Here is a 25257-nt window from a genome sequence, read left to right on the forward strand (position 1 = left end):
CGGACCCTCCTTTCCGCCGTGCGCGAGGGAGGGGAGAAAGGCGAGGAGGTTTTCGCGGCCTGCGGTGTGGTTCTATTTCGGAAATCAGTAGTTATCGCTTCATTCTGAACCGACGGATGTTTTACACGGACCTAAATTCAATTTGAAGCGGCGGGTGCTCTAAACGGTTTGCATATTGGTTAAATATAAATGCTAATATGTTCTTTACATGTGTTTACCCAACTAGCTAGCTACATGGGGATGGGTAACGTTACCAGAGATTGTGGATGTGAGACAGCCAGGATAGGTTACTAGCTACTGTAGTAACTAGCTTGGTCAGTTGACTAACCATTTGTTAAAGCATTGTTGGACATTGCAACTCTCCATCACTGACAATGACCTTGTCTCTTTAATCATCAATACTCGATAATAAAATGACGTCAAGATTTAGCCTAGATGAGTCTTCTGGAATGATCCAAATAAGACTCACGTGGGAGGCCTGTTTGTGCTGTTATCTCGGCGGCTGGTTTGAATGGAGGGTTACCTGGCTCATGGTTTATTGTAGAGTGGGAGCAGACAGAGGGGGGCATGTGTGTAGCTAGACTGTGTGATGATAGTAATAAGTGATAACATGTCTTAACCTCCTAGAAAAAAAACTCCTAACCAATCATGTATTGCCAATTACCACAAGACTTATTCTCAAGTTTGAATACTCCTACTGTTCAACAGGACTTATTCCCTCTTCAGATATCTCAATGCTTTTCCTTCAGTGGTATTTGTGCTTCTTTGCTCTTTATGAAAGCTCATTATATTCCAGGCACCATCATAATGTCTTTGACATCATTCATACTGTTGACCAGTGGCACTGACTGCTGCTGTGATTCTGTAGGTGCATGAAGCTCTTGAATAAAGCTCTTGAAAAGCCTCACCGGACTGAAGGGAAGTCAGAAAGAAGACCAGGAAATAGCTTTTAGCAAGTGGAGATGGCCTACTCTAACTACAGCACACTGAACAGGGCTCAGCTCACCTTCGAGTATCTGCACACCAACTCGTAAGTACCGCCTGGGGTAAATACATAACATAGCTACACACTCATGCTACACATCACATGGAGGTCACAAATTGCCATAGGGCAGCACTCAACTCACAGTGGGAATTCTGTTTTGGGGTGAAAAAATACATCACATGAAAGTGTTTTTCCAATGTACACATTGTAAGAGGAGAGGAATGCCATTGTGTCTGGCAAGTGATAATGATCTACAGATTGGCCACACTATGGAGCAGGATATTTCATGCCTTGGACACTGACTGTCACAAACATGAGTGACTAAAATTGTGCCTTCAGATGTTTCACAAAAGATGGTTGAATAGACTACATAAAAATAAACAATGCTAAAAAGCCTTTTTACAGCAAAATATTGCTGCATCATATGGTTGAAAGACCTTCGTGATCAAAACAGAGGAGTAGAAAGTCAAATGGTTGCTAATGGTACCTACATAACCAAGTCATTGATGAATCCAGCTGATACAGGACAGCTGTCCAGTGTGTCTGAAATTGTGTTACTTCCCTGAAAACACTGTATGAACAACTACTGTTGGACAGTTAAGGGCTCAGAAGGCCAGTGGTATGAGTGATATCTGGACAGGAAAGATGCGCTTTGGACTAGGGCCAAGATGAGATGAGAAAGAGAGACTAACACCATCAAATAGCACAACATAAATAGTTGCTGCAACTTGTAGATCAACACACTCCCCCCTCAAGTCGTGAAGTTATGTCACTGGAGGCTTGAACATATAAAGCCCTGTTAACATAAAATGGCTATCAATCATACTGCCTGACTATGTAGGACTCATGACATCACCAGAGAACAACTGTTCATGTTTGATGATGCAGGCAATGAGATAATTTCATTTGAGGAAGCGTAACACCCCTGCCCCTGTACATCATGTGCTGTCGAACTCTGGCAACACATAATCAACACCACATTCATAGGTTTTCAGAGCAAGCAATAATATCCCCACGTGTATTTTATTTATGTTCTCACGTTTGGAGAGGATAGCGATTATAACCCGTATAACGAGGTTAGCCTCCTAAAGCCTCTTATACATTATGCCCATGGTTATACTTCCTTGACTCTACCCTCGCCTATGGCAATTCCTCTCAAACAACAAAATGAAAGGATGTGATACCTTCACTGGAATAAATTAATGGGACAGCCGAAAGATGAAGGATACAAACTGCATTCAAACCTGAATTGTTCATCCCTGTTGGCCGACTGAGTCAAAGCCTTGGCATTATTTCTGGGAGCTAGCATGTGTCTTTAGGTCTCAAGCAAGGTTACTCAGTTTATCAGAACACCATTGCTACACAACCACGTTAACATGGGACTCCGGTAGAGAATCTCAAAGAAAAACCCAAATCCACTGAAAAGTATAAACGTTATCTGTGGGACGTCCCAACTCTAATGTCACCCCATTTGAAGTTAAACATTTAAACGGTTTAGGGTAGGGATGTTCCAAGGATCCCGGATAGCACTAACCATTATGCCATCCGTCAACTTTGACCAATGATTCGGCCACACCCCATAACTCACACGATGTTACCCAACCCCCGGCCGGATGATCTCACAGGGCCCAAACCCCATGTTAAGCACACGGATGTTTACACTGACTTGCAATTGTGCTTGCTCACATGCACTCTCCTTACCTCAGCAAGCGTTTTGGAAATTGAGCTTTTTAAGGACCAGACCTGTAGGTTGATTGGCTGGTTATTTGTTTCCAGGACAACCCATGAGTTCCTGTTTGGAGCTCTGGCTGAGCTGGTGGACAACTCCAGGTACCAACGATGCATTTCTCTCTGTTGTTATCCACAATTCTCTGCTTTTCTATCTCTACCCATCCAAAATGTTTGTATGTATGTGGGACATCATCTGTAGGTGTTAGTCTATCACAAGGGGTCAATTGCAGCGAAACAACAGTGAACTGATCCAGGATTAAACCTGTGGGATTTGTACAAGTGTTATTATTCACTGTATTCTGAAATTAAAGGTAAAAGCCTAGGAACCATATCTAACCACACTGGTTTTTATCTGTCTTCCGATTGGTTTGTCACCTGCCAATCATCTCCTACAGGGATGCCAATGCCACCCGGATTGACATCTACACAGGTACACACATGCATACACACAAATATATTGGTTCTCATACACAGGTACATAGACACAAATCTACATACACTGAACAAAAATAAAAGCGCAACATGTAAAGTGTTGGTCCCATGTTTCATGAGCTGAAATAAAAGATCCCAGAAATGTTCCATATGCACAAACTTGTTTCTCTCAAATTTTGTGCACACATTTGTTTACATTCCTGTTAGTGAGCATTTCTCCTTTGCCAAGATAATCTAGCCACCTGACAGGTGTGGCATATCAAGAAGCTGATTAAACTGCATGATCATTACACGGGTAGTGGGGACAATAAAAGGCCATTCTAAAATGTGCAGTTTTGGCACAGATGTCTACAGTTTTGAGGGAGCGTGCAATTAACATGCCGACTGCAGGAATCTTCACCAGAGCTGTTGCCAGAGAATTGAATGTTAATTTCTCTACCATAAGCCGCCTCCAATGTCCTTTTAGAGAATTTGGCAGTATGTCCAACCGGCCTTTAAACCGCAGACGTGGCGTTGTGTGGGCGAGTGGTTTGCTGATGTCAATGTTTTGAACAGACTGCCCCATAGTGGTTATGGTATGAGCAGACATAAGCTACGGACAACAAACACAACTGCATTTTATCGATGGCAATTTGAATGCACAGAAGTATCGTGACGAGATCCTGAGGCCCATTTCTTTTAAGGTACAGTATCTGTTACTAACAGATGCATATCTGTAATTCCCAGTCATGGGAAATCCATAGATTAGTGCCGAATGAATGTATTTAAATTTACTTGTTTCATCATATGAAATATAACTCAGATAATCTTGGAAATTGTTGCATGTTGCCTTTATAATTTTTGTTCAGTGTTTATATACGGAAACATTACATTCCTCACCTATAACCCCTCTGACAATACTATACATACCACACATTGCCTATCAACAATCTAGAATACCTGGAGTGCCAATGATTACCTGACTACGGATTTTAATTATAAGCTACACCCAGACTTTGACTAGTTCTCATTTTAGAAAGTATAGTTTCCGCTATAGAAAAAGCCATTATGTCAGGACTAGTTCTGTGTGTTGGGCTCTCTCCCCCTCTTGTATCTAACCTGTGCGTGGCTTTCGATGTCATCCACCTCCTATTCTAACCTGTGTCTAAACTCGCTTCTCCTCGTGGCCAACAGAGAAGAAACAAGACTTGCGTGGAGGCTACATGCTATGTTTCTTAGACGACGGCACAGGAATGGACCCCAGTGAGTTCCACTCAAAATATAATGACTAGAGTAGACATGTACAGTAATCGAGTTGATCCATATATCTATTTATAAGCTATAGTAAATACCATAGTAAGCAACAGTCAACCATATATGACGGTTATATTTCCCTCTTATCTCTCTCACAGACGAGGCGACCCATGTGATCCAATTTGGGAAGTCCAGTAAGCGTACACCAGATTCCACTCACATTGGCCAGTACGGGAACGGACTCAAATCGTAGGATACTCTTTAATCTTCCCTCACAATCAAAAAAGTCAATTTTGCATTCAAAGAAACTTACTTACTTAAACTTACATACATTTATAGTGTTTTTATGTGAAGCCCGCGGTAATTGAATCTGCAACCTTGGGGTTGCTTGCTCTCACCAAGTGAGCCAAATCATTTGTGTGTGTTTTCTCTAGGGGTTCCATGCGTATTGGGAAAGATTTTATTCTGTTTACCAAGAAGGACAACACACTGTCCTGCCTGTTCCTGTCTAGAACATTCCATGAGGAGGAGGGGCTTGACGAGGTGAGGGGTCAGCTACAGCAGGCACTCTTCCATCCAGCAGACCCAGTGATGTCACACGTCAAGTGTCTTAAAAAAATAGTGTATTTATTTTGTGAATCTTGTTAGCCTTCGACTTTCTGAAAGAGGGTTTACTGACTTATGTCCAGCTATTTGAAACGACACTGCATCATCATAACATCACCTCTTGGGAAGTGTGACTGTGTGTAGCTTAAGGTTGTCTGTCTCCCCCGTCAGGTAATCGTACCCCTGCCCACCTGGGAACTGCTGACCAGACAGCCAATCACAGGCGACCCTGAGAAGTTCGCCATAGAGACGGAGCTCATCTACAAATACTCTCCTTTTAAAAACGAACAGCAGCTGATGGAACAGTTCAACAAGATAGAGGGCAGCAGCGGTGAGACGTGTGGCTGTATATGGGTGTTGTGAGTTGGCGTGTGTGTGTGTGTCAGACTATGTGTAGTTGATCATCTATAATCCTAACCGTGTGTCTGTAGGTACTTTGGTGATCATCTATAACCTGAAGTTGATGGACACCAGAGAGCCAGAGCTGGATGTGGAGACAGACCACCAGGATATCCTGATGGCTGGAACCCCCTCAGAGGGAGTGTAAGTATGGTGTGTGATAGAGGTCTTCACAGGTCCAAAAAGTTGGACTCGTTCCGAAATGGACCTGGGACTTTCCCACCCAGACACAATATGCATAAATACATTTTTAAGCTACTTTATTAACCGGAACTGATAAAGCACGAGAGAAGGGAGAGAGCGGTCAAGATGCCGCTCTAGCAGACGGGGGAGGGGCCGTACTGTGAAATGGGGAGGAGGGAGGGAGAGATGAGAGACGGCAACCAACCAAGCCGTCTCCTGCTATAGTAAACTTTGCGACCATAGCTAGTTTATTTATCATCAAATATCATTACGTAGCACCTGTCTTGATTGCATCAAACCGGGAGAAGCAAGTCAAGCTAACTAACATTAGTTCGATAAGTTAATTGAGGCTGTAGTGCATGCACTTTCTCATCCTACAGTTACAAATAACAACAACTCCATTCAGAATATTAAGAAGAGCCTACCTGTTGGCTCTTGGGCATTGTAGCTAGCCTATTCTTCTCCTTTAACTTTTAATTCTGTCATTTTAATTCCATTTTCCATTGATTAGATATCTCCTAACTTTTGCCACACTGAGGCTCTGACTGTAGCCTATTGCCGCTTTGATGATTTATGATTGGCCAACAACAACAACAGCAAGCTACACGTGCCACACATGAAAAGCAAGAGCAGCAGCATAAATTATAAAATGTCTCTTTCTCCTGCAGTAGTTTCCTTTGGATCTGTATAGGCCCTTCTGGACAAGTCAGTTAAAATTACACATACCCGAGACCCATAACAATCAGATCCTACTCAGACCCGTGACATTTAGGATTCTGGATCCAGACCACTCGGGTCCTGGATTGGGTATTGGGATACAGGTGGATCTCTGAAGACCTCTCGTGTTTGTGTGGAAGTATTTTTCAAAGAAAATATTTAAGGCCTTTTCTGTGTCACATCACCGGACTTTGTGTTTATGTTGATTGTATCACTTCCCTCATACAGGAAGCCAGAGCGTCGGTCGTTCCGAGCATATGCTGCTGTCCTCTACATCGACCCCAGGATGAGGATCTTCATACAGGGACACAAAGTCAGGACCAAGAGACTGTCCTGCTGCCTCTACAAACCCAGGTTAATATATATATATATATATATAACACACACACACAGTTGAAGTCGGAAGTTTACATACACCTTAGCCAAATACATTTAAACTCAGTTTATCACAATTTCTGACATTTAACTCTGGGTTTTTTAAAATCCTGTTTTAGGTCAGTTAGGATCACCACTTTATTTTAAGAATTTGAAATGTCAAAATAATAGTAGAGAGAATGATTTATTTCAGCTTTTATTTCTTTCATCACATTCCCAGTGGGCCAGAGGTTTACATACACTCAATTAGTATTTGGTAGCATTGCATTTAAATTGTTTAACTTGGGTCAAATGTTTCAGGTAGCCTTCCACAAGCTTCCCACAGTAAGTTGGGTGAATTTTGGCCCATTCCTACTGACAGAGCTGGTGGAACTGAGTCAGGTTTGTAGGCCTCCTTGCTCCCACATTCTTTTTCAGTTCTGCCCACAAATGTTCTATAGGATTGAGGTCAGGGCTTTGTGATGGCCATTCCAATTCCTTGACTTTGTTGTCCTTAAGCCATTTTGCCACAACTTTGGAAGTATGTTTGTGGTCGTTGTCCATTTGGAAGACCCATTTGCAACCAAGCTTTAACTTCCTGACTGATGTCTTGAGATGATGCTTCAATATATCCACATAATTTTCCATCCTCATGAAGCCATCTATTTTGTGAAGTGCACCAGTCCCTCCTGCAGCAAAGCACCCCCACAACATGATGCTGCCACCCCCGTTCTTCACGGTTGGGATGGTGTTCTCGGGCTTGCAAGCCTCCTCCTTTTTCCTCCTAACATAACGATGGTCATTATGGCCAAACAATTCTATTTTTGTTTCATCAGACCAGGGACATTTCTCCAAAAAGTACGATCTTTGTCCCCATGTGCAGTTGCAAACTGTAGTCTGACTTTTTTATGGCTGTTGTGGAGCAGTGGCTTCTTCCTTGCTGAGCGGCCTTCCAGGTTATGTCGATATAGGACTAGTTTTACTGTGGATATAGATACTTTTGTACCTGTTTCCTCCAGCATCTTCACAAGGTCCTTTGCTGTTGTTCTGGGATTGATTTGCACTTTTTGCACCAAAGCACATTCATATCTAGGAGACGGAACGCATCTCCTTCCTGAGCGGTATGACGACTGAGTGGTCCCATGGTGTTTATACTTGTGTACTATTGTTTGTACAGATGAACGTGGTACCTTCATGCGTTTGGAAATTGCTCACAAGGATGAACCAGATTTGTGGAGGTCTACAATTTTTTTCTGAAGTCTTTGCTGATTTCTTTTGATTTTCCCATGATGTCAAGCAAAGAGGCACTGAGTTTGAAGGTAGGCCTTGAAATATATCCACAGGTACACCCCCAATTGACTCAAATGATGTCAATTAGCCTATCAGAAGCTTCTGAAGCCATGACATAATTTTCTGTAATTTTCCAAGCTGTTTAAAGGCACAGTCAATTTAGTGTATGTAAACTTCTGACCCACTGGAATTGTGATACAGTGAAATAATCTGTCTGTAAACAATTGTTGGAAAAATGACTTGTCATGCACAAAGTAGATGTCCTATCCGACTTGCCAAAACTATAGTTTGTTAACAAGAAATTTGTGGAGTGTTTAATGACTCCAACCTAAGTGTATGTAAACTTCCGACTTCAATTGTATATGTATTTACACACACATACACACACAGTACCAGTCAAAAGTTTGGACACACCTACTCTTTCAAGGGTTTTTCTTTATTTTTACTATTTTCTACAATGTAGAATTATAGTGAAGACATCAAAACTATGAAATAACACATATGGAATCATGTAGTAACCAAAAGTGTTTAACAAATCAAAATATATTTAGATTATTCTTCAAAGTAGCCACCCTTTGCCTTGACAGCTTTGCACACTTTTGACATTCTCTCAACCAGCTTCATGAGGTAGTCACCAGGAATGCATTTCAATTAACAGGTGTGCCTTGTTAAAAGTTCATTTGTGGAATTTCTTTCCTTCTTAATGCATTTGAGCCAATCAGTTGTGTTGTGACAAGGTAGGGGTGGAATACAGAAGATAGCCCTATTTGGTAAAAGACCAAGTCCATATTATGGCAAGAACAGCTCAAATAAGCAAAGAGAAACGACAGTCCTTTGTAACTTGAAGACATGAAGGTCAGTCAATACGGAAAATTTCAAGAACTTTATAAGTTTCTTCAAGTGCAGTCTCAAAAACTTTCAAGCGCTATAATGAAACTGGCTCTCATGAGGACCGCCACAGGAATGGAAAACCCAAAGTTACCTCTGCTCCAGAGGATAAGTTCATTAGAGTTTCCAGTCTCAGAAATTGCAGCCCAAATAAATGCTTCACAGAGTTCTCAAAATCAACTGTTCAGATGAGACTGTGTGGGGTGAATTGCTGTGAAGAAACCACAACTAAAGGACACCAATAAGAAGAAGAGACTTGCTTTGGCCAAGAAACACGAGCAATGGACAATAGACCGGTGGAAATGTGTCATTTGGTCTGGAGTCCAAATTTGAGATTTTTGGTTCCAACCGCCGTGTCTTTGTGAGACGCGGTGTGGGTGAACGGATGATCTCTGCATGTGTATTTCCCACCGTAAAGCATGGAGGAGGAGGTGTGATGGAGTGGGTTGCTTTGCTGATGACACTGTCTGTGATTTATTTAGAATTCAAGGCACACAACCAATATGGCTACCACAGCATTCTGCAGCGATACACCATCTAGTTTGGGCTTAGTGGGACAACCATTTGTTTTTCAACAGGACAATGACCCAACACACCTCCAGGCTGTGTAAGGGCTATTTGACCAAGAAGGAGAGTGATGGAGTGCTGCATCAGATAACCTGGCCTCCACAACCCCCTGACCTCAATCAATCGAGGATAACCGTCTTCCTCGTTTGCAACACCCTACCGAGTTCCAAACTTCCTCTGGAAGGAACGTCAGCACAAGAACTGTTAGTTGAGAACTTAATAATGTGTTTCCATTCCCGATCAGCCACACACAAGCCTAAGATGACCATGTGCAATGCCAAGTGTCAGCTGGAGTGGTGTAAAGCTCGCAAACCATTGGACTCTGAAGCAGTGGAAACATGTTCTCTGGAGTGATGAATCACGCTTCACCATCTGGTAGTGTGACTGACTAATTTGGGTTTGGGGATGCCAGGAGAACGCTACTTACCATGGTTCAGGTTAGGCCCCTTAGTGCTAGTGAAGGGAAATCTTAACGCTACAGCATACAATGACATTCTAGACTGTTCTGTGCTTCCAACTTTGTGGCAACAGTTTGGGGAAGGCCCTTCGATCGGTGTGGCAGAACTTGACTGGCCTGCACAGAGCCCTAAATCGGCCCCATCGAACACCTTTGAGATTAATTTTGGACACCGACTGCGAGCCAGGCTTAATCATCTCACATTAGTGCCCGACCTCACTAATGCTCTTGTGGCTGAATGGAAGCAATTCCCCGCAACAATGTTCCACCATCTAGTGTTCATGCCCTTGATTTTGGAATGATATGTTCGACGAGCAGGTGTCCACTGCCTAGATCTCTCTAGGCAGGAATCTCTAAGTCCTGTTTGTCTATTCAGCTAAGTGTGGGTCTTTCTGTTTCAGGGTATATAAATACACATCAACTCGATTCAAAACCCGCGCTGAGCAGGAAGTAAAAAAGGCTGATCACCTCGCTAAGTTAGGTGAGTTTCCCATATTCACGCATGTGCGCACACACACACACACAGATCACCTGGCCAAGATAGGCAAGGTACACACACACACAGAGAGAACCAGGTCTGCCTTTAGAACCTACTACCCCCACTGAGTGTGTGTGTGTATGTGTGTGTGTGTGTTTTACAGCTGAAGAGAAGGCTCGGGAGGCGGAGAGCAAAAGTCTGTCTCTGGAGACCAAACTGGGAGACAACATGTCTAGAGAATCACGGGTAAGAACCAACATACGCACACCACTCTGCAAGATGAACAATATCTTGACCCAATAGTCTGACTCCTCTCCTCCCTTATTCAAATCACCCTCTCTCTGTCTCCTCCAGGTCATATTGCGTAAGGCCCAGGAGGGTGCCATGATGCTTCGCCGGGAGGCAGAATTGAAGAAGAAGATTCAGGATTCCAAACAGAAGTCAGTCAAAATATTAAACTTTATAATCAAACTAAAGTTAAGGAAAACTATAGAACTTTAACACTTCTCTCTCCCTCCCCCAGAGCGTTGAAGGACCCAAAGGAGCTGAGTTTTATCTTTGGGGTGAACATTGAGCAGAGAGACCTGGACGGGATGTTTGTGTATAACTGCTCTCGCCTCATCAAGATGTATGAGAAGACTGGACCTCAGCTGGAGGGAGGAATGTGAGTAACACACACTCCTTTCTTATTGACTATCGTCTGTGACCAGTGTGATGACCAGAAATGCTTTCTAATGTGTGTGTGTGTGTGTGTGTGTGTGTGTGTGCGCGCAGGGCGTGTGGGGGTGTTGTGGGGGTAGTAGATGTCCCATACCTGGTTTTGGAGCCCACTCACAACAAGCAGGACTTTGCGGACGCTAAAGAATACAGACACCTTCTGAGAGCCATGGGAGAACACCTAGCCCAGTACTGGAAGGACAGCAACATAGGTAACACACTTAACGTACACGGTGCCTTCAGAAAGTATTCATACTTCTTGACTTATTCCCCTTTTTGTTGTGTTACAGCCTGAATTCTATTTTTTTTTTTTTTAATTTATGTCACCTGTCTACACACAATAGCCCATAATGTCAAAGTGAAACATGTTTTTAGAAATCTTTGCAAATGTATTGAAAATTAAATACAGAAATCTAATTTGCATAAGTATTCACAAACCTGAGTCAATGCATGTTAGAATCACCTTTGGCAGCGATTACAACTGTATCTTTCTGGATAAGTCTCTTAAGAGCTTTGCACACCTGGATTGTTCAATATTTGCACATTATTCTTTCAACATGTTCAATTCTTGCCATAGATTTTCAAGCCAATGTAAGCCAACTGTAATGAGGACACTCAGGAAGATTCAAAGTCGTCTTGTATTCAGAACAAAAAGTGAATTGCTTTGCCACATTTTTTGCAGTATTACTTAAGTACCTTGTTGCAAACAGGATGCATGTTTTAGAATATTTTATTCTGTACAGGCTTCCTTCTTTTCACTGTCAATTTAGGTTAGTATTGTGGAGTAACTTCAATGTTGTTGATCCATCCTCCGTTTTCTCCTATCACAACCTTTCGTCTCTAACGGTTTTAAGTCACCATTGAATTGGCCTCATGGTCTCATCTCCGGCAACAGAGTTAGGAAGGACGCTTATATCTTTGTTGTAACTGGGTGTATTGATACACCATTCAAAGTGTAATTAATAACTTCACTATGCTCAAAGGGATATTCAATGTCTATTTTCTTTGTGGGTTTTTACCCATCTACCAATAGGTGCCCTACTTTGCAAGGCATTGGAAAACGTCATTGGTCTTTGTGGTTAAATCTGTATTTGAAATTCACTGCTCGACTGAGGGTCCTTACAATTATCTCTATGTGTGGGGTACAGAGATACGGTAGTAATTTAAAAATAAGGTTGAACACAGTGAGTCCATGCAACTTCTGTGACTTGTTAAGCACATTTTTACTCCTGAACTTATTTGTGCTTGCCTTAACAAAGGGGTTGAAGTCATTTCAGCTTTTCATTTTTTATTAATTTGTAAAAAATAAAAATAATTCCACTTTGACATTATGGGGTATTGTGTGTAGGCTAGTGGGAAAAAAATCTAAATGTAATACATTTTTAAATTCAGGCTGTAACAACAAAATGTGGGAAACGTTGAGGACTGTGAATACTTTCTGAAGGCACTGTACATAACCATAATAGTGGATAATCAGAGATGAATTACGCTTCAGGGTAACAATACATTATAGTAATTCTAGCATTAGAACGTTGACATTCTCTGCTTTTCAATAGTATACAACTGACATTGTAAGTTAACTGCTTGATATTGTTTTCAAAGCGTTCATAAATGAGTACAGTCAAAACCGTTCACCCCTACTTAAGTGTAGCCTACCATGCCCCTCTCCCGATGTCTAGGATGCAACATTAGAGTGACAGTGGAGAATGCAGGCAGATTGTTTGGTTGGCTAAATAAACGGATCGTAGAAAAACAGAAGCGTGGAAAAACAATAACTTTTTAATCAGGTGAATAGCTCTAGTTAGAGACACACTACTGTTCATGAGCATAGTTGGGTCATTCTATAAATTAAGGGGCCAATGTGTGACGTCCCGGGTCAAAATGTCAAAATGGTTAAATAAAAATGTAATATAATACAATGGGTTCTGACAATAATAATAACCAATAATGAAATCATTATCCTTAAACTCTTCAAGCAAGTATGTGTGAACTAGACATCACATTCTTGCTTCCTCTGTCCTTGATTCCTCCAATCCTTGCTTCTCCTTGAAAGTGCATTGGAGCCCGAGGGGAAGAACCTTCCCTCCTCTCCCCCAATGTGCTTGGGGGCCTTATCATTCAATGGGTTTTGATGAGGAGAGAGGATGCAATGACTCAAGGAAATGCAATTCAGATTCTCCTAAGGACAGAGGAAGCAAGTATTTGACAGCTATTAAGTATTTTTGACAGTACCAGACTGACTGACTGAGCTACAATAATACCAATAGCCTGTCCAGAAACAACCCCTAGCCCCTACTGTCCAGAGTCTAGACACTTGTCGATAGGCTTGGTTGAATTTTGGCAGTATTGCTTGCACCTGTCCAATTCTCTGAGATCTCCACAGTGTCTAGGGGTAGGAGCTAGGGGTTGTGTCTGGACAGGACCCTACAACCCTCCAGGTGTGGGGTGGACCTACAGCACTACACTTTAGGCATTGGTTGGATGTTTCATTCCATTGCTATATACACACAGATTTTCACAGGTGTAAGCTGGACACACCCGCGACACCCTACCAGGCTGATCAGACATGTCTGGGTAGCTGGAGACCTGCTGGAAACACTGAAAGGATATATTTACATATGTACTATTCACACCCTTGCTTCATTCCAGCTAGTTAGTCAGTGGTTGCACATCTAACTATAGCGCTGCTAGAGCATATCTCTAGTCTAGCAATAGATACGGTTGTTTTGGCTGTATAGCACCATTTTAATAAGATTACCCATGGTAGCTAGGTTATATCAGTCAGCTAACCATTTACAGTAACAGCAGTTTATTAATAAGTCAATACACACAGTCATATGCAGAAATTGACAACTCTTACCTTATATTGGCACTGTGAAACGGTACGGGAAGCTATTTATGAATAAATAATAGATGTATAGAAGGGTGACCTGCTTTGAAAGGACAGGAAGTGTTGGCTGTGCACTTGACCAGGCATTACACATTTAACCCCTACCCACTTTTGAACATTGAAATAAAACATTTTGGTTTTATATGCAAAAACAAATAAACAGGCTGTTTACACATTCCCGTTTACTCTGTTTTAACTTGGAAAGCAAACGATCAAAACGTACACGGACCGTAATCTTACCTCAGAGATCTTGATTTAATGTTGTCCACAAAGCAGGCTTATTATCTTGATCGCTGTAACAGACACCAAAATGTTCTGTCAATTCTCCAGTTCCTCCGCACTTCGGGTGTTGTTAAATGGCGTGCAGTATCACACAAGCTCTTTATCACCTGTGAAAACAGTCATTCAGAAAATCCTTTCCTGAATCAGCTGATGTTGCTCAATAATGTCCCCACGTAACTAAACAGCTAGACATCAAGGGTGCATCAAACAACTATATGCGAAATTATTTTAGAACCCTGTTAATGACATATCAATTTTTGTTTTATTAATCATTAAAGTTAGTCTTTCTGTTTTAAAGTATTGGATTTTGCAATCACATACTTTATTTTGGATATGTATTCCCATGAAAACTGTTTTCACACTGTAACATAGGGAGATGTGGAATGTTAGGTTACAGTACACTTCCTACGAGTCCGACGGCAATATCCAGGAATTTCACAGGATCAAGGTCAATGTGTAATTCAATTGTTAAATGCTTAGTATATGTTATAACAACAAACCGTATCATAAATGTAAAGAAAGAAAGATAGTGTTTTATGTCACCCAATGTTTGTATGACAAAGGGTTTAAACATAGGTTTGATTCAACTAATGAATTATATTGAATGTAGCTTTGTTCCTCCGCTATTTCTTAACGGGGGGACAAATTGCAAATGATTATTCATGACTTTGTAACAGCTCCAAACAGTTGTCCACTACAAGAAATGCTCACTGGTACCCTAGTTTATAGAAAGACCCAGTTATGTGGTTGTATCGTTTCTGCGACATCCCTAGTCCAAATGACTGGAATGTTTATGCTTTCCCTCTTTTAGCTCAGAAGGGCATAGTGAAGTTCTGGGATGAGTTTGGGTACCTGTCTGCCAGCTGGTCCTCGCTCCCCTCGCCAGAGCAGAGGTACAAGAGACGCCGCGCCATGGAGATACCCCTCACCATACAGTGTGGTGAGTTGTACACTCAGAGACATTGCTCACTCTTAACGTGTTGAGTCACACACACACGAACAAATGCAAACAAACAAGCTCTGATGTTATTCTCTCTCCCTCTCTATCTGTAGATAAGTGTCTGAAGTGGAGGACTCTGTTATTCTCTCTCCCTCTCTATCTGTAGATAAGTGTCTGAAGTGGAGGACTCTGCCATTCCAGATGGATGCCGTGGATAAACGTTACCCGGACAGCTGGGTGTGTCTGATGAACCCTGACAGCACTCAGGACAGGTAGACACACACACTGACACACACACACACCTGCAGGGACACCAAATATATCACCAATATCTTATTTGTGTGTGTGTGTGTGTTGTAGGTGTGACGCGCCGGAGCAAAAACAGAACCTTCCGTGTGGGGTTCTGAAGAAGGACAGGCAGACGGCCGAGGACAAACAGAAAGAACTGACAGAGAAGATTAGACAGCAGCAGGAGAAACTAGAGGCTCTGCAGAAAACCAGCACCATCAGATCAGCAGCAGATGTGAAGAAGTTACCTCTGGACGTCAGCATGAGACCCATAAATGAGAGTTCCTCCCAGGTACCCACACACACAGACATGCATATACTCACCTTTTACTGGTAAACACACACTACAGGTCTGTCACACACACCCACACAGTCACACATACTCCCCCTCTACAGGTAAACACAAACACTACAGTCATGTATTTATTTATTTATATATATTTTCACCGTTTATTTAGCCAGGTAGGCAAGTTGAGAACAAGTTCTCATTTACAACTGTGACCTGGCCAAGAATAAAGCAAAGCAGTTCCACACATACAACAACACAGATTTACACATGGAATAAACAAAACATACAGTCAATAATACAGTTGAAGAAAATCTATATACAGTGTGTGCAAATGAGGAAAGAAAAGGGAGGTAAAGGCAATAAATAGGCCATGGTGGTGAAGTAATTACAATATATCAATTAGACACTGATTAATGTGCAGAAGATGAATGTGCAAGTAGAGACACGGGTGCAAAGGAGCAAGATAAATAAATACAGTATGGGGATGAGGTAGTTGGATGGGCTGTTTACAGATGGGCTATGTACAGGTGCAATGATCTGTGAGCTGCTCAGACAGCTGGTGCTTAAAGATAGTGAGGAAGGTAAGTCTCCAGCTTCAGTGATTTTTGCCGTTCATTCCAGTCATTGGCAGCAGAGAACTGGAAGGAAAGGCGGCCAAATGAGGAATTGGCTTTGGGGGTGGCTAGAGAGATATACCTGCTGGAGCGCGTGCTACGGGTGGATGCTGCTATGGTGACCAGTGAGCTGATAAGGCAGGGCCTTACCTATCAGAGACTTGTAGATGACCTGAAGCCAGTGGGTTTGGTGACGAGTATGAAGCGAGGGCCAGCCAACGAGAGGGTACAGGTCGCAGTGGTGGGTAGTATATGGGGCTTTGTTGACAAAACGGATGGGACTGTGATAGACTGCATCCAATTTGTTGAGTAGAGTGTTGGGGGCTATTTTGTGAATGACATCGCCAAAGTCGAGGATCGGTAGGATGGTCAGTTTTACGAGGGTATGTTTGGCAGCATGAGTGAAGGATGCTTTGTTGCGAAATAGGAAGACGATTCTAGAATTAATTTTGGATTGGAGATGCTTAATGTGAGTCTGGAAGGAGAGTTTACAGTCTAACCAGACACAGAGGTGTTTGTAGTTGTCCACATGTTCTAAATCAGAACCGTCCAGAGTAGTGATGCTGGACGGGCAGGTGTGGGCAGCGATCAGTTGAAGGTCATGCAATTAGTTTAACTTGCATTTAAGAACAGTTGGAGGCCACGGAAGGAGTATGGCATTGAAGCTCGTCTGGAGGTTAGATAACACAGTGTCCAAAGAAGGGCCAGAAGTATACAGAATGGTGTTGTCTGCGTAGAGGTGGATCAGAGAATCACCAGCAGCAAGAGCGACATCATTGATGTATACAGAGAAGAGAGTCGGCCCGAGAATTGAACCCTGTGGCACCCCTATAGAGACTGCCAGAGGTCCGGACAACAGGCCCTCCGATTTGACATGCTGAACTCTGTCAAAGAAGTAGTTGGTGAACCAGGCGAGGCAGTCGTTTGAGAAATCAAGGCTGTTTAGTCTGCCGATAAGAATGTGGTGATTGACAGAGTCGAAAGCCTTGGCCAGGTCGATGAATACGGCTGCACAGTAATGTCTCTTATCGATGGCGGTTATGATATCGTTTAGGACCTTGAGCGTGGCTGCGGTGCACCCATGACCAGCTCTGAAACCAATTTGCATAGCATAGAAGGTACGTTGGGATTCGAAATGGTCGGTAATCTGTTTGTTAACTTGGCTTTCAGGTTAGGATAGATATAGGTCTGTAGCAGTTTGGGTCTAGAGTGTCTCCCCCTTTGAAGAGGGGGATGACCGCGGCAGCTTTCCAATCTTTGGGAATCTCAGACGATATGAAAGAGAGGTTGAACAGGCTAGTAATAGGGGTTGCAACAATTTCGGCAAACAATTTTAGAAAGGGAGGGTCCAGATTCATACAGACATACTTACCTTCTACCCCAGGAATCATCAACTAGATTCAGCCGCAGGCTGATTTTCTTTTCTTGAGCTGATGGTCAAGGGGCCGGAACATAATTAGAAATAATTAGTCTGCTAATTGACCGCCGGAAGCTCAAACATAATCATTTCAAACCGTACTTACATTTTATATATGATCACATATACACTACATGGCAGTCGGTGTTCCAATTCATCCCAAAGGTGTTCGATGGGGTTGAGGTCAGGACTCTGTGCATGCCAGCCAAGTTCTTTCATACCAATCTCAACAACCCTTTTCTATATGGACCTTGCTTTGTGCACGGGGGCAGATCTCATGCTGAATCAGGAAAGGGTCTTCTCCAAACTTTTGCCACAAAGGTGGAAGCAAAGAATCATCTAGAATGTCATTGTATGCTATGGCATTAAGATTTCCCTTCACTGGAACTAAAGGGCCTAGCCAAACTAGGAAAAGCAGCCCCGGGCCATTCCTCCTCCACCGAACTTTACAGTTGGCACTATGCATTGGAGCAGGTAGCTTTCTCCTGGCATCCACCAAACTCATATTAGTCCGTCTGACTGCCAGATGGTGAAGCGTAATTCATCACTCTAGAGAGCATGTTTCCACTGCTCCACAGTCCAATGGAGACGAGCTTTACACCACTCCAGTCGACGCTTGGCATTGTGCATGATGATCTTAGGCTTGTGTGCAGCTGCTTGTTGAAAGGTGGTATCCTATGACAGTGCTACGTTGAAAGTCACTGAGCTGTTCAATAAGGCCATTCTACTGTCAATGTTTGTCTATGGAGATTGCATGGCTGTGTGCTCGATTTTATACACCTGTCAGCAACGGGTGTGGTTGAAATAGCTGAATCCACTAATTTGAAGTTGTGTCCACATACTTTTGGCCATGTAGTGTATCTATTATCCATGGAAATACTTGAAATTAAAATAACTTGGAGCTAATTTTTCTGGTGCTTTTATAGTGTTCTGTCCAACAATATTCTTAACTCAGAAAACTTGGAGGACCAAATCTGGAATTCGGGCTGCCAGTTGGGGAACCCTGCTCTACCGGTTACACACACACACACACACACACACACACACACACACACACACACACACACACGGTCTCCCTGATTATCTGAATATAATGTGTCTCCTGCTTTTCTCTGTCTCTTAGGGAACCAGGTCGTCAGAGCGTGTGTCACGCCCTCGCTCCCCTCCTCTCCCCGCCCTCCTCAAGAACGCCCCCAGCCAGCCCCCAGCCCTCAACCGCAAACCCACATATTCCCCTCGACCGACCACCCGGCCTGCTGCCCCTCCCCCGGCACCCAGAGTTGACCAATCCAGAGCTGGAGCGAAGCAGTCACCCGCTCCAGCAAAGCCCGCCCCCAAAACTCCAGCCAAAGTCCCCGCCAAACCCACCCCTTCAAGCCGTACCTCACGGGTTAGTGTGTTGTGTTTTAAGCTGTCCTTTATCAAATCTTCTGGTTTATGTTAATGGTTGAAGCAGATATTTACATGATAGCTGTTCATATCTATGGTCCCTTAGCAGTAGCAGTAATATCTATGGTGTTTCTACAGACTCCAGCCAAATTGTCTCCTGGCAAAGCAACCACACCTGCTAGCAGCCAGCGCAAGAAAGTGATGGAGCAGGAGGAGAGTGAAGAGGAGGAGGAGGAGGAGGAAAAAGAGGAGGAAGATGAGGACGACAGCGAGGATGACAGTGAGGAGGAGGAGCCTCAGCCCAAGAAATCCAAGATGGTAACTGCAGTGGGGAATCGTGGGAAAGCTGTTGAGAAAGCTCCACTCAAACGGGGAAAAGTGACAGAGGTACAGTCTCACTCAATCGCTCTCTCTCTCACACACACTGCTCAGACTATCACGCTGTCAATCTATAGCATATTTCTATACAACATATCACACAGACAGAGGGAAGTACTGAATTTGTTAGAGGGAATGGAGAAAAGGGAAAAGGTGATGTTTGGAGGAAGAGGATAGGTAGAAAGATGTCCCCTTAAAACGAGTCAGGACGGAGAGATGATGTTCGGTACAGAGAGGGGGATAGCTCTTTTTGAGGAAGAAACAGACAATGGTTCTTTTGAAAGAGGAGAGGGGATGTATGAAGAACAAGAGACACGTGGAACGGTCCAGAAGTCAGGCCACTGTACTGTTGACACAGATGTCATCGAACCCCGCAGGTCCATACCCCCCCACCCAGCACCAAACCCCGCCACCTGAGAAGAGGAGAGCTATCATAGCAACACGGCTGCCCCCCGCAACACCACCCCTGGCTAAACCCATCCCCACCCCCCCTAGAGCCAAGGTACCCATCTGCCACAGAGAAAGAGGCTACACTTGCCTTCTCTACTCATAATGGAATCGGCCCTATCCTTCTCTCTTAACTCTAATCATAATAGAATGGATCATACCCTTCTCTTACAATTGTACACTAAATGGAATGGGTCCTATCTGTCTCCTAACTCTACTCTTAATAGAATGTGTCCTATCCTTGTCTCCTAACTCTAATCATAATATAATGGGTCCTGTTTGTCTCCTAACCCTACTCTAAATGGAATGGGTCCTATCCTTGTCTCCTAACTACTCTAAATAGAATAGGTCCTATCCTTGTCTCCTAACTCTACTCTAAATAGAATATGTCCTATCCCTGTCTCCTAACTCTACTCTAAATAGAATATGTCCTATCCTTGTCTCGTAACTCTACTCTAAATGGAATTGGTTGTATTCTGCTCTCCTGCTCTTTCTTTTCTCACAGTTCAATAACACACCGCTCTTCCTGGTATTTCCTTACACACACTTACTGTTAGTTTGAACATTGTGTTTTCTGTGTGTGTGTTTTCAGGTGACAGACAGCACAGAGAACGAGGACCCAGAATATGATCTGAAGAATGCTCAGAAAGGTGATTTATTCAATTCTTGATGATAGTTCCAGCCATACATTTTGATTGGCCAAGAAGATTTCCGATTAGCAACAGGTCCACACGGGAAAGTGACCGTTTCACAGAATATCACGGACGCAATCTTTCCCCATTGAAAGCAGTTCAGCCAAGCCTGAATTCAGTTTCAGGACAATGCTTCATAAAACTTCTATGTGTTGTCTCCTGTAGATAAGGGTGTGTTGGTGGAGGTGCGTGTGAATAAGGAATGGTTCACAGGCAAAGTTGTTGCTGTGGAAACCAGTAAGCAGAGCATTCGCTGGAAGGTGAAGTTTGACTACGTCCCCAGATCCACCCCCAAGGACCGATGGTAGGCGCACCAACTCACCGTGTCAGTGCTCTGTTCTCTTATGTTTATGTATGTGCCATATGTATGTGTCATTTCCAAATGTTTATTTGTGTATTGATTTGATGACTTAGTGTTCTCAGGAGTTTTGGGGTGTTATTATGATGGTTAGGCAGTGAGGAGATGAGGTTGTTTTTGGTATATCATTTATTGTTGTTGTTATTAGGGTTTTCAAAGGCAGTGAGGAGGTGAGGTTGATGCGACCGCCCTCTCCCCTCTCCCAGACCCCTGACACACAGCAAGGGGAGGGGACTGAGAAAGGCCACCCCCCCATGGAACCTGACACCACCCAACCAGGAACCAGTCGAGAGGTGACTGACAACCTGGTCACCATGATGAGGTAACTATGATCACCCGATGCTCTGTCATTGAGTCATAATTGTTGGATTTTGGCCTCTAATTCCCTTTTTTCAAAGGGGATGTCATAGCTATAATTGTTGGTGTGTGTGATCTCTTCAGGACAGTGCTGCGTTATTTCTTCCCTCCTGATTTCCGGATCCCGAAGGAAGATGTCAACAGCATGACTGCAGAGGAGCTAGTGGCCTTCCCTATGGTGAGACTGACCCTGAACTTCTGACCTCTAACCAATGTCTTCTAGAGACCTACCCTGGAGTCTAGCCTGCTGCAGGCATTGTAGACAGTCATATCATTGTAATTCATACCAGAGCAATGTCTGTGTATGTGTCTGACCAGTGTGACCTGTGTGCATGTGTTTCTGCAGAAAGAGTATTTCCAGCAGTATGAGCTGGGTCTCCAGTCTTTGTGTAACTCGTACCAGAGCAGAGCTGATGCCAGAGCCAAAGCTGTGGAGGAAAAGAGTAGCAGCGCTGAGACCAAACTCAGGGAGGCAGACGAAAAGCTACAGAAACTACGAACCAACATTGTACAACTGCTGCAGAAAGTACAGGAGGTAAGACACACACACACACACCAACATTGAAGCTTTGCTACAGAAAAGATACGAGGTAACACACACACTGAATACTAATGTCTCTCCTTCCCTTCTGCAGGACATTGACATAAACACAGACGATGAACTGGATGCCTACATAGAAGACCTGCTGACCAAGGGGGACTAGAGAGGTCTCTCCACCCGGTGCCTGACTCGGACAGCACCGCCCCATCTGATTCTCAGAACTCTGGTCCGTCCGGCCTTCCCAATGTGTACTGTAGCTCCTCTACAGACGCCCTTTACCCATAACTCCCTCCATGAGGCCTGCTTGCCCCGCTCTACACAGTCTACTCCGTCTTCTGATAGATCTGCAGATGGAGGAGAGGAGAGGCAGCTGCTGCCTGAACTGGTGCTGTTGCTGTTTGGTCCCTGAGTTTGTTTTTATAAAACTGCAGTATATGTTTTTCTGTTTCTCTTTCTGTTCCTATTTAGTAAGCATTAGCATGTTCTCATAATGGACGTGTATTTTTATTTAGTCCTTTTATATATCAACAATGTATGTTATATACAATATATGTTAAGCTACTGTAGGTTAAGCCAACCAGTCCTGATTGACTGTAGAACTGAACTGTCATCAATCTGTAGGTGGTAATCAGATTCTGCGCGCACACACACACACACACACACGCCAGTCTGAGTAGGGCACCAAGCATCCCCGATCAAAGTTCCTGTGATGTAGATGACAGGCGTTTCTGTGATTTCAGAAGACTGTCTGTATTCTCCATATTGATCTGTGATCAGGTGGAGAGATATTAAATGAATCATAAACCAATAATCTGATAACGTCCTGACCTCTAATCCTGACCCACAACCCCTTTATTACCACCAGTCAGTCAGATGCAAATCCAGTTCCATTGAATCCCGTATTTGATGTTAGCTGCAATCACTCTGGTCGAGCCTTTTAAAGCATGTTAAAGCATTAAGTTTCAGCCATTGTCCCAGTGTTGATAAATCAAATCAGTGTTGCCTAGTGGCTTTCAACCTACTTTCTCCTACCCTCCTCTCTCCCCATCCTACCCTCCTCTCTCCCCATCCTACCCTCCTCTCTCCCCATCCTACCCTTCCATCCTCTCTCCCCATCCTACCCTTCCATCCTCTCTCCCACCCTTCCATCCTCTCTCCCACCCTTCCATCCTCTCTCCCACCCTTCCCTCCTCTCTCCCACCCTTCCCTCCTCTCTCCCACCCTTCCCTCCTCTCTCCCACCCTTCCCTCCTCTCTCCCACCCTTCCCTCCTCTCTCCCACCCTTCCCTCCTCTCTCCCACCCTACCCTCCTCTCTCCCATCCTATCCTCCTCTCTCCCACCCTTCCCTCCTCTCTCCCACCCTGCCCTCCTCTCTCCCACCCTGCCCTCCTCTCTCCCACCCTGCCCTCCTCTCTCCCACCCTACCCTCCTCTCTCCCACCCTACCCTCCTCTCTCCCACCCTACCCTCCTCTCTCCCACCCTACCCTCCTCTCTCCCACCCTACCCTCCTCTCTCCCCATCCTACCCTCTCTCTCCCTTCCCTCCTCCCTCCCACCCTTCCCTCCCTCCTCTCTCCCATCCCTTCCTCCTCTCTCCCACCCTTCCTCCTCTCTCCCACCCTGCCCTCCTCTCTCCCACCCTGCCCTCCTCTCTCCCACCCCTGCCCTCCTCTCTCCCACCCTTCCCTCCTCTCTCCCACCCTGCCCTCCTCTCTCCCACCCTGCCCTCCTCTCTCCCACCCTACCCTCCTCTCTCCCACCCTACCCTCCTCTCTCCCACCCTACCCTCCTCCTCTCCCCACCCTACCCTCCTCTCTCTCCCCTCCCTATCCTATTCTGACAGTGTAGTCGTCAGATTTACCAGCCAGCTTATTGAGGGTGTTTGGTTCTCCCACACCCTCAAGACTGAAGTACTTACTGGGTTTTATCAGTACGACTATCTATAACGTTTCCTCAGTACAACCGTATTATGTCCCAATTGTTTCCTCTTGCCATTGTGACCCAACGGTTCACTGTTTTCATTTAGTTCTCAGTTATTATCTGGATTCTGAGTTTATAGTTCTTTGTTCCTATTATTCAGTGGTCATGTTTCTTCTAATAAGTATTTTTAACATGTGAAAGGAAACATTTTATTAAAAGGTGAACGTTATTTTGTCTGGTGTGTCCTCATTGAGGGTAAAAATGCAGTATTTGTTACCTCCTATATGGAGAAATAATCAATTTGGTTTCCAAACAACTACACAAAGGCATATTTACAAGTAATCAAATTTATTTGTCACATACACATTGTTAGCAGATGTTAATGCGAGTGTAGCGAAATGCTTGTGCTTCTAGTTCCGACAATGCAGTAATAACCAACGAGTAATCTAACCTAACAATTCCAAAACTACTACCTTATACACACAAGTGTAAAGGGATAAAGAATATGTACATAAAGATATATGAATGAGTGATGGTACAGAACTGCAGAGGCAAGCTACAGTAGATGCTATCGAGTACAGTATATACAGTGGGGCAAAAAAAGTATTTAGTCAGCCACCAATTGTGCAAGTTCTCCCACTTAAAAAGATGAGAGAGGCTTGTAATTTTCATCATAGGTACACTTCAACTATGACAGACAAAATTAGAAAAAAAATCCAGAAAATCACATTGTAATGAATTTATTTGCAAACTATGGTGGAAAATAAGTATTTGGTCACCTACAAACAAGCAAGATTTCTGGCTCTCACAGACCTGTAACTTCTTCTTTAAGAGGCTCCTCTGTCCTCCACTCGTTACCTGTATTAATGGCACCTGTTTGAACTTGTTATCAGTATAAAAGACACCTGTCCACAACCTCAAACAGTCACACTCAACTCCACTATGGCCAAGACCAAAGAGCTGTCAAAGGACACCAGAAACAAAACTGTAGACCTGCACCAGGCTGGGAAGACTGAATCTGCAATAGGTAAGCAGCTTGGTTTGAAGAAATCAACTGTGGGAGCAATTATTAGGAAATGGAAGACATACAAGACCACTGATAATCTCCCTCGATCTGGGGCTCCACGCAGGATCTCACCCTGTGGGGTCAAAATGATCACAAGAACGGTGAGCAAAAATCCCAGAACCACACGGGGGGACCTAGTGAATGACCTGCAGAGAGCTGGGACCAAAGTAACAAAGCCTACCATCAGCAAGGGCATTGAAGATTAAACGTGGCTGGGTCTTTCAGCATGACAATGATCCCAAACACACCGCCCGGGCAACGAAGGAGTGGCTTCGTAAGAAGCATTTCAAGGTCCTGGAGTGGCCTAGCCAGTCTCCAGATCTCAACCCCATAGAAAATCTTTGGAGGGAG

At 43.8% G+C, this 25257-nt stretch overlaps 1 protein-coding gene across 1 annotated transcript; it reads left to right on the forward strand.

Annotated features, from left to right (window-relative positions):
- On the forward strand, positions 1-23480 carry LOC115140132 (ATPase MORC2-like). The gene is given in 28 exon segments (XM_029678255.2): positions 1-166; positions 869-1030; positions 2762-2815; positions 3112-3146; positions 4322-4390; positions 4540-4630; positions 4816-4924; positions 5159-5318; positions 5419-5530; positions 6515-6640; positions 10244-10323; positions 10484-10566; positions 10675-10760; positions 10844-10984; positions 11095-11249; positions 15021-15149; positions 15316-15421; positions 15510-15729; positions 18881-19147; positions 19285-19533; positions 19902-19929; positions 19932-20026; positions 20564-20621; positions 20829-20967; positions 21170-21343; positions 21463-21556; positions 21725-21913; positions 22014-23480. Coding segments are annotated over 27 exon segments (3186 nt in total). The 5' UTR covers positions 1-166; positions 869-962; the 3' UTR covers positions 22083-23480.
- The last annotated feature ends 1777 nt before the right edge of the window (positions 23481-25257 follow it).

Source organism: Oncorhynchus nerka, linkage group LG13 (assembly GCF_034236695.1).
Source record: "Oncorhynchus nerka isolate Pitt River linkage group LG13, Oner_Uvic_2.0, whole genome shotgun sequence".
NCBI lineage: Eukaryota > Metazoa > Chordata > Actinopteri > Salmoniformes > Salmonidae > Oncorhynchus > Oncorhynchus nerka.